The 17,236-nt window shown below is 45.5% G+C and overlaps 1 protein-coding gene across 1 annotated transcript in view; it reads right to left on the bottom strand.

Moving 5' to 3' along the window:
* Positions 1–17,236, bottom strand: part of RIMS4 (regulating synaptic membrane exocytosis 4) — an 84,319-nt gene that overhangs the window by 15,470 nt on the left and 51,613 nt on the right. The window contains exons 2-4 of the mRNA XM_030533509.1: positions 11,614–11,755; positions 783–895; positions 19–120 (exon numbers count right to left, since the gene is read on the bottom strand). Of these exons, the coding sequence (XP_030389369.1) occupies positions 19–120; positions 783–895; positions 11,614–11,755 (357 nt within the window). The remainder of the gene's footprint in view (positions 1–18; positions 121–782; positions 896–11,613; positions 11,756–17,236) is intronic.

Below are 17,236 nucleotides of genomic sequence, written 5' to 3' on the forward strand. Positions count from 1 at the left end.
CAGGCTGAAACACGCTACCTGGAAGGGTTTTGGAGCCGGGTTTGGGGGTCAGTCCTCGTGCCTGAATGATATCCACTTCCAGCTGTCCATTTCGCTCCTGTAAACCAATTTCCACATCTCCTACATAACAAACCAGAAATGATTGAACAGAATCAGAGTGCAGGAAGGCTTTTACATAACAAATCTGATTGTAAAACTGTTTCAGAAAAACTTCATGTCATGCACTGGTAACAACTGCAAGAAAAACGTTGGCCCAAAGTGCCTGTTTCCCTCCTGCATTATGCCAGCACAGCGTTAGAGGGGGGTAACTTGGGGGCAATTCAAGCCCACATTTCCTAAAGTGATCTCTTATGGTTTCCTAACCCCAGCTGTGGAGACTTAGGCTGGTGCCATCTAGTCTCTAATCTCCCCAGAATTAGAGGCCACTTTGGAAAATGCAGTTGTGATGCACCACAAGAAAATCATTAGAGCATTTGTGTGCTTCAGCGCATTGGAGAAACACGAAGCTGCCCAAGATGCATTTAGAGAATGCCCATTTTGGCCTGACCTTGCCTTTCGTATTTGAAGTCTGTCAGAGAGACAGGTAATGCTGCACATTACATAGCATTAACTAGAACAGGATGACACAAATCAAGAAAATCTAATGGACAAGCACATTTTATCCAACTGAGAACAGGGTTTGGGGCATGGGAAGAGAAGTGCTGGGCAGGTTAGTGGGTGGCTCATGGGAGTGGTACATACAGTACTCATTTTAAACTGATCTCTGCCTTTCTGTTCCTTACCCATGGAGGTGGTGGCCAAGGTCTGACGACCAACAAATTGTGCAGGACCCATGCTCCCCAAGAAGTCACTAAACTGCCCAGCAGATGCCAGATGGACTCCACTGAAATTCAAGCTGCAAAATAAATTGATTTTGGCAAATCATTATTTCAGTACTTCAAAGCAACCTGCTCAGTTAACAGTCTGCTTTAATGTATGCCTGAAATGACCAGCTACCTTACGCAGACCTCTTCCTTTCAGAACTCATTGATTTCCATGCAGTCTAGTTACACATGATGCAATTAAAGTCCCCTTCCCCCCCCCATCTAATAGTGCTGGAGTAGTTAGCTGTGATTACAATATTTCTTTATCTATAAATTAATCGCCTAGGATTAAAAAAAGTCATCTTTCCTCTCCCTGATTCAGGTGCTTCCCATCACCCTTTCCCTGCAGGATTAAAGCTAAGCAGTATCTGGGGTGGCCTGTTATTTAGTGCCTGGTAGTTGTTCCTCCTTCCCCCTTTTTTAAAAACAAAACAAGGACAATAGTGCTTTGGGGTGGGAGGGATTTCAAAGTGATTGAGCTCAGGTGAGGGATGCCAAACTGAGAAACCTCTCCCCCTCCCGGAATATGCATCTTTCCTGACCCACAGGGACCCCATCTAAGGGTGGTAGTAGTACATTTTGCATTCTGTATCAACTGCTTTTGCAGCCTGGCAGCATCCAGCATGTTCCCTGAGTAGTTTTCATTCAGCAAAGAGTCTAAAATGATCATGAAGACTAGTCCTGCATCCCATGATGAATATGCAGGACATACAGACTGTACCTTCAAACCGTGGTGGGGGGATACAGCACTGCAGCAGAAATAATATGGAACTTTAGGGATGCAGGCTTGTGGTATGAACTCATTTGCAATGCACCTATGCCCTTGTCTGCTTTGGGGTTTTAGCCACTGGTGTAGCTAAATGGGTGCAAACTTACAGTGTAGGTGTGGGGCACACAAGTGTAAGCTGTGGCAGTGCAAATCCCAGTTACATTAGGGGCTTGTGCCAGTGCAGCTACACAACTGCCTAAAAAGCCCTTGTAGACAAGGCTTGAATTGTGTCCCATGGGTTCCTAGTCTGTTTATATATATGACTGGCCCAGCTTTTGACCCATCTTCCCCATGAAAGCTACTACACATGAATCCTATGTCCCCTGTAGTCATGTTCCCACAGGCACATTTCACAGCTTCTTAAAATTGGGTCCTTAAAACAAACCTGTAATAAGGGTCAAATGTTCACTAACACTCAGTCTCAAATCAGTACAAATCAACTTTGCAAAATGGTAGCTAACTTACACTAACACAGGGGTTGGCGAGGGGCTCTGCTTGGCCGCGGGGCAGGGGGAGAGACATTAGACCCATGAATGTACTATTTAGTCAGCCGCAGCTACTCTTATTAGCTATCCACAAGCCCAGCATCAGCCCACTGCACATAATTATTTCCCGGTCTGAGTAGCAAACCTGCCCAAAGAGATCAGAGAGAGCTGGCAAGATAGTGTGGGGCTCGGCCTGGGCTAGTAACTGAAGGAGCATCGCACACTTACACATTAAAGGCCAGATTTTCTAAAAAGTTCAGCAAGTTGGGTGCTGGGTTCTATGGAAAATCTGGCTAGAAGTGTCATAATGGGAGCTGCTGGGTGCTGAGCACCTGAAAATCCAGCCCTGAGCGCTTTCAAAATTCAGCCCAGTGGAAAACGCCCACAGATCTGCATTAAGTGGAGCACAAGCTTGGGGGAAAACCCTCTGCACAGGGGTCAATTTCCCCCCAAGTCTCTTGAATTAAGCATTTTCACCATGTGTCTGCTGGTTGTGCAATAGTTCCAGGTGGTATTTTCCAGACAAGCCTCACATGGCATAATCTATAATCAGCACTAATTGCAGACAATGCTGATGCTTTTGCTTTATTTTGGATTCAGCTGCTGAAGTCTACATCATTGATGCTTCAGCTGAGAGAGGCACCTCCCCACTGAAGCATGCTATCCTGTGCGGGAAGGTGTAACTACTGGTTTCAGTATATCAATGCTATGCTATATTCCCACTTCCTGGCTTTCTTCTCCCTACTCTGCCGGAGGATGGAGTCTGTCTGCTGTGCTCTGAGGCAGCACTTTCCCAAGTTAGTGCTGCTGGAAGGAGAGGAACAGGACAGATATACTGAACGTGAGATGGAACCCTGGAGAAGGGACCTTTGAGTCCAGTCCTGCACAGAGACAGTGTTTACTACTCAGGGCCACCTCCAGGCACTAGCCCAGCAAGCAGCTGCTTGGGGCGGCCAACGGTGAGGGGTGGCATGTCCAGGTCTGCAGCGGCAAGTCCCTCGCTCCCTCTTGGAGCAAAGGACCTGCTGCCGAATTGCCGCTGAAGACTGACACGGCGGTGGTAGAGCTGCAGATTGCGATCACAGCTTCCACACACACACACACAAAAACTCTGGAGCTGGCCTTGTTACTACTGGGAGTGGTGAGTGGCTGGTGTGGGTGGAAGGGCCAAAACTGAATAAGTAGCATTGTGACCCAGTGCATGTGGGTCACAGCACCACTCAGGTCATGATGGAGGGGCCGTGAAGCCAAAACTATGGGGCACTGTGCCCCCACCCCCGTGCACCAGGTCACAATACCACTCAGTCTTGTTTGGCCCTGTCATCCTGTCATGACAGAGAGCTGCAGGGCCAAACCTCAAAGGACAATAGGGCGGCCAGTGCTGTTTCTCCTTGCCACTACCAGAGAACCGGCTCCTGTGCCAGCTCTCCCCACCAGGGGCCTGCCTGGCCTAACCTCACTTCCAGCAGCCAGAATCCCCTCTGCTCCACCCCCAGAGCTTGCTTAGCGACAGCTTCAAGCCCTGCTACAAGTGCAGGGAGCTGCGGTGAGTGCCTGCACAGGGGAGCTGGCCAGGAAAGGGGCAGGAGGGTGCCATAGGGAGGAAGACATGAAAGGGTTTTGCCTAGGGCTGAGGGATGGGGGTCTGTGGGTGATTCCATTTTGTTTCCTTGCACTGAGCTGGAGTTTTGTTGAAGAAACTCAGAGCCGGAATCCCTTGAGGCACCTTGCGTCGGGCACCCCATGTGAAAAAATTGCTGAGGGTGCCCCTGTGGGCAGCCCTGTGGCTGTAAAACTTGCAGTGCAGAGATTTCCCCTCTCCAGATGAGACACGTGGGTTGTGGGGGGGGGGAGGGAGATCAAGGTCCCTGCCTCTCTTGCTTTAGCTATTGTTCCCACCACTGGGCGTTCCTCCAGGATTGCCCAGCAACTGTGTCCTGCATGCTGCCATCTCTCCCGCAGCTGGAATCCACACAGGTCCCCAGTCACTGCCTGTTCACATGGTGGTCTTCCCTGGCCACAGTCCCCACCCACTCCACGCAATCTGGGACTGCTTCAGGTCCACGCAGCCCTAGCCTATGCCTATGGTGCTGCACCTGGGTTTCTGCCACCGCCTCTTGCCTTGTCAAAAGGCAACTGCCACTGGAGGTGGGAAGTGGGGAACGGAGTAACTACATGGGTGCGAATGAGGCCCCAGCATGCTCGAGCTGCCGGTGGTACATCCCACGGAAGCCAGCGTGGCTACCCACAGTAGTGAGGCACCATGCTTGGTGTTCACACTCAGGCTAGTTAGTGAGAACTTCGTAAGAGCACTTCTGTCCCCATGGGCATTGGCAATAATCCTGGGACAAAACAATAGTTCCTACCTAGAAAAGTACTATGCAGCCTCAAGCAAAGCCACAGCTTCTGCCTGGGGACAGGAGAGGAGAGGAAAATAAAGCTGTCTAGAAAGTTAGCAAGCCTGAGAAGAAAGATCTGCAACAAGGACTGAGCTAGATCCACTAAAATAAGGACCTTCAAAGTCAGCTTGATGTACTGTATGTGCCACAGTGCTTATACAGCAGCTTGGGAAGCTGCACTGGCATCTGGAAGGAAACCACTGGGCTCTTCTGGCAGAAAGTTAGGTGGAGTAAGTGAGAACAAATTGTTTCCTTTGCCATCGTTAAGATCAAATGACAGCTATTGGGAAGACATGCAACAGATGCCAAACTTAGCAATGGATGCACAGTCCCACTGCTCTCAGGGGAGAATCATCATTTGGAGCTGTCAAACTCAGGGTTGTGAAGCACCCATGGACAGTTTAGCAGAAGACCTACCCCTGGCAGGGGGTTGGCCGCCGCCTGGGTGATCTATTCTAGGGTCCAAAGTCAGGTACTGCAGCAGACTTTGAGATGCATCCGTATCCTGGGTCAGTACAAGTTTCTCTTTGGAACTTGCAGTGTGGCTCTGAAACCTGCAGGACTGAACCAAAGCACTTCTGAAAGCTCCCTCATTTCCTCCTGAAAATCGGACAGCAGCCCCAGAACAGCTCAAGTGTGACTATTCACTCATCGCTCTGGTCTTTCAAACTCAGGCTGGCTGTTCCTGAGAGTTCTCCCCCTGCTGTTTGCTGCTTCACAGTACACAGGGCATTCAGCAACTGACTTTCCTGCCAGTCCTTTGAAGAAATTCATCTGTTTCTCTCCAACTCCCCTTGATTCAGCAATAATCTTTCCAATTGAATTCTCAGGTTGGGAGCATTGGCAGAGAGACACGGTTTACAAGTAGGCCAGCCTCACACAAAAGAGGCAGCTCCAGCTTGGGTTACAGCCAGCAGATGGTTTTCACACACACTGGAGTGCATCTGAAAAGGCTTTATTATTCCATCGCTGAGTATGCCTCCGCTCTGGCCTCATTTCCTTTCCTCTCAAATCAAGCACAGCGGATATGGAAAAGAGTCACTTTCCTTCCGAAACCCTCTACCCTACTGTTACAATCTCTCCTTCCCTCAGTCTGTGACATATAAGCATAATGGGGCTTGTTTAATTAATCGTAACTTTTTCTATTTTTGACATGTGTCAACTTCAGCATATTTTCCATACAGTTTAGAAAATGAACTCATGGGGTTCTTTTGTTTCCATTCAATATTCAAATTCAGATGCTATTAGACAAAAGACCCTCCACCTTAGATAGAGGAAAAGGCCACAAATCAGCTCTGACCACATAATGTGCTTTTTCTTCTCCAAACCCAACAAAAAGCTGCTAAAAATAGCTGCCAGAAATAAGGAGGTAGCATTTCTCATTGGACTTGCAAAATGACTGCTATAACTAGTGAAGCCCCTGGGACCAGACAGAGCAGGATTGTTGCTGCAGTACTAGCTCATGCTGCAAAACAACACATGCAAAGATTGGTTTCAGAGTAGCAGCCGTGTTAGTCTGTATCCGCAAAAAGAACAGGAGTACTTGTGGCACCTTAGAGACTAACAAATTTATTTCAGCATGAGCTTTCGTGAGCTATAGCTCACTTCTTTGGATGCATAGAATGGAACACACAGACAGGAGATACAAACATACATACATAAACACTAACCCAGGAACCTATCCTTGCAACAAAGCCCGATGCCAGCTCTGTCCACATATCTATTCAAGTGACACCATCATAGGACCTAATCACATCAGCCACACCATCAGGGGCTCATTCACCTGCACATCTACCAACGTGATATATGCCATCATGTGCCAGCAATGCCCCTCTGCCATGTAAATTGGCCAAACTGGACAGTCTCTACGCAAAAGAATAAATAAACACAAATCTGACATCAGGAATCATAACATTCAAAAACCAGTGGGAGAACACTTCAACCTCTCAAACCACTCAGTGACAGACTTGAAGGTGGCAATTTTGCAACAAAAAAAAAACTTCAAAAACAGACTCCAAAGAGAAACTGCTGAAATTGAATTAATATGCAAATTAGATACAATTAACTCAGGCCTAAACAGAGGCTGGGAATGGTTGGGTCATTACACTAACTGAATCTATTTACCTATGTTAAGTTCTCCTCACACCTTCTATGGGTCATCTTAATTATCACTTCAAAAGTTTTTTTTCTCCTGCTGATGATAGCTCATCTCAATTGATTAGACTCTTCCTGTTGGTATGCATACTTCCACCTTTTCATGTTCTCTGTATGTATAAATATCTCCTGTCTGTGTGTTCCATTCTATGCATCTGAAGAAGTGAGCTGTAGCTCACGAAAGCTCATGCAGAAATAAATTTGTTAGTCTCTAAGATGCCACAAGTACTCCTGTTCTACATGCAAAGATTGTCAGGTGACATTTGTCAGCATTTTCACAAGATTGGCAGAGAGCCTTTAGACAGGCAAGTGCAGGAGCTGAAGCCAGGGCTGGCCTGAACATGGCTGCATCCCAGCTGGCTGAATAGAAAAAGGAATCCATTTCTTTGCCACAGTCCTCTGCTCCCATTTACACTGACTAGAACCCTTTTGTCATGGTGGCATTTTAATGAAATTAGGGCTGATGGATTTTTCACATGGAACTTGACTCCTTCACTAACCTACAGGCATGTACAGCACTGGGGAGGACCTATTCTGTGTGATCAGGGGAGATCGAAGGGCAGCCCTGCTCACTTTGACCCATGGCTGCAGTAATCTTCAATAGAGAGGTGTAGACCAGAGACACAAGCAGAACAAACCATGGTCATGCATATGACGATACCATGGCTGTTATTGAGTACTGATCCTGGAACATTCAACGCCACAAGCACAAGCCCCTACCACTTGGGCTAATGGAGTAGACCAGTGGTTTTCAAACTTTTTTCATTTATGGATGCCTAAAATATTAGAATAGAAGTGTGGATCCCTTTGGAAATCTTAGACATGGTCTGCGGACCACAGGTTGAAAACCATTGGCATAGACCATATCAGAGGGGTAGCCATGTTAGTCTGCATCCACAGAAACAATGAGGAGTCCGGTGGCACCATTAAGACGAACAGATTTATTTTGGCATAAGCTTTTGTGGGTAAAAAAACCCACTTGTTGCTCAGTGGTTTGAGCATTGGTCTGCTAAACCCAGGGGTGTGAGTTCAATCACTGAGGGGCCACTTAGGGATCTGGGGCAAAAATCCGTACTTGGTCCTGCTAGTGAAGGCAGGGGGCTGGACTTGATGACCTTTCAAGGTCCCTTCCAGTTCCAGGAGATTGGTATATCTCCAATTATTTATTTATTTATTTCTGGAGTAGACAGCTAAGCTGGATTTATTGTTGAATTGTAAATGGCAGGCTATTACAGTTGCTGCTACTACCCACTAGAGGGAGACAAGATCACAGACACAGGCTTAGTTTATTAGACTTCTAATGCAATGCACCATGTTAATCCAAACAGCCATGCAGTGTTAATATTCTGGCAGACAGATTTGCAAAGATGTTAGGTATGCAATGTACTGGCAAAATATGTATTTAATTACCCTTGTTGAGTTTGCAAATGGAGTAATTATGTGTGCAAGTGATGTACTTCTGGAGGTATATTTGTAAGAACTCAGATGTGCAAAATTACATGATTTGTGCACACAATCCTAATAATTGTGAGAACAAATTAAGCCTGTATTCACATATTTAGTTATACACCTTATGACTTTAAAAGTTTTCCTGATGCTCTCTGCAGGCTGCATGCCTATCCTGAAGATTGGCACATCTGAAATCTGTCCTATTTAGTGTAGTGTAGGTATGGCTTAAAAGGCCCCAGGCCAGTTGTTGATGCAGCGCCAGTGGCTCATCACCTGCCCCTGTGTTCACCTGATGTTGTGCATAGCCCAGCAAATGCCATTGCTAGTTTTATGCCCTTCACTGCCAAAAGAGACAATTCCTTCTTTGCTGGACCATCTCCCTTTAAATATATTCAAATTCCTGAGCTGCTTTTTCAAAGCCTGTCTGGGAATGGATAGTGGTTTGAACAGTTACGTGGAAAATGCCAATGTCAATAATGAATGGTTCGAAGAAAATCCAGAGCACCATAGCTTATCGCCTCTGTCCCGCGTTCAGCCATGCTCTTCCTCTCCTCAGCCCAGCGCATGGCGTGTTATGCATTAAGTATGCAGAGCTCCTTCCAGCACAGCCAGCTTTGGAAAGAAGCATCATTAATTTCTTTTCTTGTGTGGAGTTTGTGACCTCTTTTCGCATCTATTTTTAAATCACTTCTGGGATCTTGTGCACCTGGTGCTGTCATTAAGTTATAAAAAAGATAGCACTTGCACTCTTACAGTTCACATACTCTGGGCTCTCTCTTTCCAACTTCCACCCCATTTGGTGAGTCCTGACTCTGAGTATCAGTGTCCATTGGAATATACCATTCTCCTCTCTTCACAGCTGAGCCTCCCTAACTCTCCTTGTAGGCACTTGTTTTGCCTTTGGTGCAACTCAGAACAACCTGGCAGGTGCTCTAAATCAGTGTTTCTCAACCAGGGGTACGTGTACCACTGGGGGTGCGCAGATATCTTCCAGGGAATACATCAGCTCATCTTGATATTTGCCTAGTTTTACAACAGGCTACATAAAAGCACCAGTGAAGTCAGCACAAACTATCTATTTTTTAAAAGCATGTATAACTCCAAATTACTGGGAGCAGAGATTCTGTTCCCTCCTTCAGGAAAAAGAAAACTCCAGAGCTTCACCTGCGGACTGAAAGGTACTGAGGATTAATGGGCTGTCGTTAAGAGATCTTCCAGGTAGTCCTCCCCTCATGAAGGATTATAGAAAATACACTCGAGTTTCCAAAGCAAGCACTTTTGGAGAATGGACCTAGAACCTCCTGGAAAGAATCTGCATACTGATGTACGACTTGAAATATTGGCGCAATCTTATCTTGTTAAAGATTGGTTTGTTAAAGGCCTTAGGCTAACACGGTCTCTGTCCTCATTATGTCTGTAGCAGTAAGAAACCAAGCACTAAAAGAAAACCCTGCCAGAGCTAATGTGGTCACATGAATCTCCTTTTCTCTTGTTGTAATTGTGTTCTACAGGCTGCGAGAGAGGCAAAAATGGATTTGGTTTAACAGAGTCTAAATTTCTGGTTCTCTAAACAACTCGCCAAACGTGTCTCTTCTTTGTTAAGAACAAGAACACTAAAAATAATCCAAAATCCCAACATGTTTCTAGCACATACAGCCCTATGAGCTCTTTGTGCTCTCAAACCTGTTTGTTAGTCACTGGTGTTTCGACAGATAATTGCAGATACCTGGGGGGATTCTCAAGGAGTTCAATTAACTGAGCTGAGAAAAAAAGCACACAACAAACATTTATCACCCTTTCCAGAGGAGTATGGGGAGGGCTATCCCATGCCTAGCAGAGCCCTCTAGAACATTATGACTTCTTATTTGAGAAAAAATGGTTATAACAGGAATTTTATAGCAGCTTTAACAAATACGTGGGGTTGCAGGAGAGGATTTATTTTCCTAGACCAAGCTTATAGTTCTGTGTTATTTTCCTTTGCACATGCAGCACACCACAGCACAATGGCATTTACCGAAGTACAATATTTTCGTTGGAAGAGGCTTCCATTTCTCTACCAATGCCTGGCCGTGGCTGCATGGCTATGCAATAATACTGCACAGATGTCCCAAAGGATTATACAGCCTTCCTGAGAGGCCAAACTGCATTAATGTAAAGGAAAGAATCCTGCCCTGCAGGGAAAGCAGATTCTCAGCCTGCATTGCCAAGGGACAGGGCTTAATCTCTAATCCTCCGAGTCTGAGGTGAAGGTAGAACTCAGAGTGGCAGGGCTGTGGGAATATGGCAGGAGGAAGGTCCTCACAGAGGAGATAAACTACACCACAGGTTTGGAGTGACAGGATTTCTGCCTCAGAGACAGCTCCTAATTATTTCTGCCCTGGATGCAGAGCTGTGTAGTGTTCCCACTGTTATCCTTGTTGATATATCAAAGGAAAGTTTGGTTTTCCCTTAAAATAGTTACTTTTCTCATCACACAGTTTTAATTATTATTTATTTTAGAGAGCCTTTGGTCTACACGGGCACATAGATAGTTCAGTGATGGGTTCATTAGGAATGCCAGGAATGAATGGACAGATAGGACAGACAGACAGAAGCCACATTTGGTAGTTAATATTGATCCCAATTCAGATTTCAGTAGCACATCTAAACAGAACATAAGCAGAGTTTAGTTACACGCTGTGAACTTATGAAGTCAGTTATTGCTCTTGCAGCCATGTGCACAGAATCTGAATTAACAAGGCCCCCTTCTTACTGCAGAAGAGTTTTCCCAAAAAGATTCTCTTGGAAGGCACCTGGATAGAAAGTGATCATCTCCACACATTGCCTCAACCATGCAAAAACAAAATCAGGATTTCAAGCAACTTGGATCCCCAAAATTTTGGCCTGTGTTTTCTATGCTTCAAGATTTGTACTGTCACAAAGCTGCAAGGCCAAAATCCAGTGTATCATGCTCTTGCTGTTCTGCAGGTCCAGAAAGCTTTCTAAATATATCACTCGAAGACAATAACTCGGACACCAAAAGTTTAAAACTTCCAAGAGTATAACATGTATTTAATTATTTACTAGAGATTATCTTGCTAGATATGTCCCTTCCATCCCTTGACACAATCATTTCCCGCCCCCCCTCCAATGAGTTTGTGGTAGAAGATAGACATCAGAAATGTAACACATTATAAACATCAACACTTGTAATCTTATTTACCATAACCACCCGAGAGAGTTTTCTTTTAAAAGCAAATCTGTAATGAGTGATGGGTATCCTCTTCAGTTCAGACTCATGAGCATACTAAAAGAAGTGTGTAAACGACAAAACTACTTGCAAACCTTGCAGGGAAAGAACTGCTCTGTTCTGACTCAGTAACTGAATTCCTTGCCAATGCACCTACAGCATGTGTAAGTCAGACAAATGTATCATTTATCATGCAAGAAGAAATAGGTTTAGGGGGAATGGAGCATTCCAGAAGGGATTATCCAACTGGCCCCTGCTGACTTACTTTCCTTCAGATCCATAGCTGTTCATACTGTCTTCAATGGATTCGTGGCTGGCTTGACGGACCGTCCGGCTTGGCATTTCGACAGCCAGACCAGTTTCTGTGCTCCGCTGGATAGCACCTTTTAGTCTCCGGCCATCCCCGTCTACAAACAAGAGAGACAGCACAGGCAATCAGCTATTGTTCTGAGCATACATGGTAACACTGCAGAATAACAATCGAATAGAACCAAGGGAAGACCTTTCAGAGAATTACTCCTGGAATCCAGAAACCACCCTGCACTTCGTTCTTTTCCTATTTTGTCACACTCAAGCCTATAGCTCTCACCTTTGTTCATAACGGGCCTGATTTTCAAACAAACTCGATACCCAGTTGGGCATTCAAAATGCAAATGTAATTGCCAGCCTACTTTGAGCATATTAATCAGATAATGGAATGTGTGCACGCGCACACACAGATGTACATAGCCAAACTATGTGTGGTCTTGCCCAATTAGTATGCACACTGTACAATTATGAGCAGAGATTAGGTACTAAATTGTGGATCTAATGTGTTTGAAATCTGCCCCACTGTTTCAAGTTGTGAGGAATGCCGAGGAATCATAGTGCCAGGACAGTAACAGAAGGATCAGAGGGGAGAGAAGGGGCTGTACTGCACTAGGAACACTCTGAAGGAGAGAACAATTGAGGCACAAGCAATAAGAGAGACCATAATGGCATCTCCAAAATGGCTTCCCAATGCAGGCCACTCAGAGGGGTTTTAAACAGCAGAAAAGCCCATAGCAAGGGCTACTACGTTCACACACGCCCTCAGCTCAAGTCGGGTGGGAATCCGAATCTGGTGATTATCTTTTCCTCTTGGGGTTAATCTTCAAAGACTCTGAAATTAACAGCTGCTATTTGCATCCTTCTCTTTAGCAGTCTGCGTTTCTCAGAATGAATTATGTTATATAATGAATATATAATGAACACCATTAACATTAATTCCTTTCGCTGCGGTTAGGTAGCTAACAAGTTACTGCCACATACAATGCTTATCCTGAAATATCGATGTCGGCTGCAAGTTCTCTGAATGAGTTGGAATGTGGGAATCTTTTTAAAGGTGCCCCCCCATAAACCTGTATAAGAATGTTCTGGATGTTAACACTCAGGTAGTAGATGTGACCCACCAGACTGCTTTGGTATTCCTATTGAACACTGAACGATGGCAGCGTCCAATGTCCTCTACCAGCAAGTATTCAAAACAGTCAACTTACCCTGAGAGAACTGGACATTGCTAAGAGGCATCACTTCCAGAAGCACCCCAACTTTATGAAGAGTACTTCTGTATGTGAAATGAACCGGTTCAAGACAACATCAGCCCTCGAAGTACCAGTTTTAGGGTACTGAGAGTTCTCAAAACATGGAAGAGGATGGGGCCTTCACAGCCACTTCAGAAACTCTGAGAGCTCAGTCTGTACACGTGGAAAGTATTGTGTTAATCTTTCCTATGTGTATAGCAAGCTGCTTGGCCTGGGAATGGTTTTCTCCAGTTCTCTGTGTGAATGGGCATTTCCCAGAAATTGCTGGCCAATTAGCAGGGCCCCTGCCTCATGCTTCGTTTGAAATTAACACTGATAGGTTAACACTAGGGCAAGATATCTTCTATTAACTTAGCTAAAAAGCCCCCTTTCTCTGCACTACCCTGAGGTTTCCAACTGAGTAAACATTTAGGCCAAAAGGCATTCTGCACCAGCTGCTGTCCACATGTACACTACCATATGCAGGCATCAGACAGTTTGCATGTTTCGGTTAATGTTAAATACAGTTTGTTTTGTTTGTGTGCCCAGAGCAATATGAGAGGCACATCATATGAATCAGAAAGTGAAAACAAACAAACATTATAAAAACAACTGTTATCCAAGTCAAAAGCTTCAGACAACATAAATATTCAGACTTCAGTGAAAGAAAAGCCCAATGAGATGGCCTAATCTAGTCCCAGCTACTGCAGAATTATTCTCAATAGCGTATTTTCTAGTGCTTTGTCCAGCCTTGTTCTAAACATCCACAGCCTAGAAGCCCCTCCTTCACTGTAATGTTATGTGTTCCGATAGTCTGATTTCCTCCTTAATTTCATTTTGTTCCCTCCTAGTTATACCCTTTCTACCATCCTCTACCATCCTCAATAGTTCCCCTCCCGCTCCTTGCTCTGCATACACCCTCAAAATACTCAGATCCATCCTCTGTTGTTTAGTTGCATATTCAGTTCTTTCCTCATAAAATCAACCTGAGTCAATAATAATAAACTAGCATTGAAAAATGTTTAAGTGCCTAACCATGAAACATCTGCTTTCAAGATCATTTGATTTTCCCACTGTAACTGGAGATGGCCAGGGAATGAAATACTCAAGTTACCACATACCTGCGGTTAACAACAAACTAATAGAGGCTTGTGATGTGGGCAGGCATTTGGCATCCCAAGGCACCTGCCTGGCACAGTGCACTGCCTTTGTCTGACAGATTTTTCAGGCCTAACACTAAGGTTTTGCCATACAGCAAAAGAGCGCAAAATACAGGGAATGCAGGACACACTCCAGCACTGTACTGGAGATTGTCTCTCACTTCCAGCTGGCACTGGATACATTCTGCTGCAGCAGAACACACAGCCACACATTTGCTGGCCTCCAGAGCTGCCTGCTGCATCTCCTTGGCTGTCCAGTTAAATGTGAGATTCAGGAGCAGGGGAAGGGATGAGAAGGAGAACAAAGGCAGTTTGCAGAGGGCTGTGAGGGTCTGCAGGTCCTGAACCCAGGTCTGCGGGCTACTGCTGCATCCATACCGCCACCTGGGAGCCCTTATGCTCACTAAAGGTACCACCCACAGGGACTTAACTAGAGGAGCTTCAGAGTCCCTGATTGGGCCGGGTGTATTATTTAAACCAGAAAGACACAGGAAGTTGTTTGTGCAGCAAAGTTGATGCTGGCTTGCTGCTGCTACAGACCCTGCGAACTGCTACCTGACTCCCCTACTGTGTCCCCGGTTCCTGACTTCAGCCCTGCCCCCTGCTCCCGATTCCTGCCCTTAGCCTTGTTCCAGTTCCTGAGCCCTGTTGCCTTGGCTTCCAACTGCTCCAGCTCTGACCCCAGGCTACTGCTCTTTGGCTTCTGACTCTGCACTGACCCTTGGTTTTGGCTCCTGTTTCCTGTCTGACCCTATCTCCAACTTTTGGCTCTGACACCTGGCTCTTCACTTCAGATATGCCCATTGCATCTGGCTCCTGAATATAACGCTGACCACCCACATCCTGGTCACCGGTACCCCTCTTCCACAGACCCAGACAATTTGCACAACCCCTCCCACCATCCCTGGGTCCCAACAGGAGTGGAATGGATCAATTGGACCGCTCTCTGTCCCATGGGGTGCTGGGATCTCAAAAGCAGGTTACCCATCTCCAGGCAGACCACCAGGAACTGTGGGCCCAAGTGACACAGCTGGCAGCCAAGAACCTGTCACTACAGACATGAGCGGACAAGCTCCTTGCTAATGCTGTGCTTCAGGTGTGGCTTTCAGCATCACACCCTGAACTGTGCTGACTTCTGTTGCTGCTTTGCTTGTGAGCGTATTTCTACAGGGGCCTCATCATCAGTCTATTGTCATGGGAAACTTTAGACAGGGCGTGCAACGGAGTGCAACAGCCCAATACTAACTGACCGGGACGACTTCCTACAGGTGTTCTCCGTGATATTTGATACCTGCTCAAGACAGCTTGCCCTGTGAAAAAACAATAGAAATGTAGGGCTGGAAGGGACCTCAAGAGGTCATCTAATCCTCTGTGCCGAGGCAGGATTAACCATGCGTTCCATTCTTGACCAACCCTGATCAGCGTTTGTCTAACCCATTTTGAAAAAACGCCAAGGCTGGAGCTTCCTCAAGTAAAATTGTTCTAGTGCTTAACTAACCATATAAAGTTAGAAAGTTTCTCCTAATATCCAACCAAAATCTCCTTTGCTAGTACTAAGCCAATTACTTCTTGTCCTACCCTCGGTGTACAGGGAGAACAACTGATCATGGTCCTCTTTATAAGAAGTGTCACAGAAGCATCATGGAGAAACAGCACATTCTGCATGAGAAGGTGGAAGAGAAATAATGTTTAGCACTTATGTTTCATCTTTACACGTTCAAAGCTCTTCACAGTCACCCAGCAGTGACTCCCACTGGCCAATAAAGAAGCAGCACAGATGGGGTCTGAAAGGACTCTGAGCCAGTCCTCTCTGAACCCAAGTATTGTATCCGAAAAGTAGGAGTGTTAAAAGCTCCTTTGGAAGACCTGTAAAACGAAGAATATAATGGTACCACTTGGATGGGGATGTTGCCTGGCAAAATAATTTCTCTTAATTTATTTGTTAGTGCTCTCTGGAATGAGTACAGGGAGCTTTGATCTTTCCTGCCATGTCTGTGGAAGATTTACTCTCTGCACCTTTTCCAATAAAGCAATAAAGTTGCCAGTGCAGTGTGTTGCTAAAAAAAAAAACCAAAACAACAGATTCTGGTTTGGAAAGATGAACTGTGTTGCCTGGGCACAGCATTCCTCTTCTTCATCACCTGGTAAATATCTTGTGCACAGAGCACTGTACCTGCCAGACAGTCCAGCAGTGGACTAGAGAGAGTGAAAGTGGCTGCCTGGATAAAGTAGCGCACAGATCATCGGACACTTCTATGCATTCTCTCTCTTCAATGTATTTGCAGCGGTCAACTCCAAGACAAGCCAGCTCTTCTCAAGAATGGTGTAACAAAATTGACAGTTTGACGACCTTTAGGAATCGCTTTTGTCTCAATATTGGTAAGAAAAATGGTGGCGCTTCTCTCACTTTCTCCTCTATCTCCCCTGCCTCCCCTACTGGCCCAGCAAGCAGGCCCTGCCTTGCATGGCTCACATTATCTTGTGTGTCAGTGCCAAGCTCCTCTCTCAATGCTACTGACAGTCTCTCTGTGCACAGAGGACACAAAATCCTAAAAAATCCACTAAGAATTGTACAGCAACTCATGCAAGGACAGGATTATGCTTTTATTGCTACTGGGCACAATTACACTTCAAGAGATGATGGATTCTCCATTTATTCAGCTGATCTTCCTGAGACTTTCAGTCCTCCTGTTTTCCTTTTTTATCCCCGTCAGCTCTTCTCTTCTTACTTCTCCTGCCCCTCCCACAGTTGCTTTGTTATCATCCTTCTCACTTCCAATTTCTCACTTTAAAAATTATCCCCTATATTCATCACTCAATTATTCTCATGCTTGGTCCATCTGGCTTGAACTCTCCTGGCACAGGAGGAAACTAACGCAGTGTGGGTAGATGTGTCTGAGTGGTGCCTTCCATGCCTTTTAAATTAATTGACATCAATTCAAGGTTGGAAGTAGAAATCGACTGAATTTAAAACTGAATAGCTTTGCTTCTAAATTAATCTATTGCTTCAAAGCACAGGGTGTGTTAATATGCACAGTTTACGCACAGGCAGAACCAAACCACTATTCCACTGCACAATCGAGCCCCCTGTGGAACATATTAATTAGCCTTTTATCTCTCAAGATCAGTGCTCACATTATCGCTTTAGGGGCAAGGGAAAAATCAGCTTTAGCCTTGCTCCTGAGTC

This window comes from Gopherus evgoodei, chromosome 14, assembly GCF_007399415.2.
Source record: "Gopherus evgoodei ecotype Sinaloan lineage chromosome 14, rGopEvg1_v1.p, whole genome shotgun sequence".
Lineage (NCBI taxonomy): Eukaryota > Metazoa > Chordata > Testudines > Testudinidae > Gopherus > Gopherus evgoodei.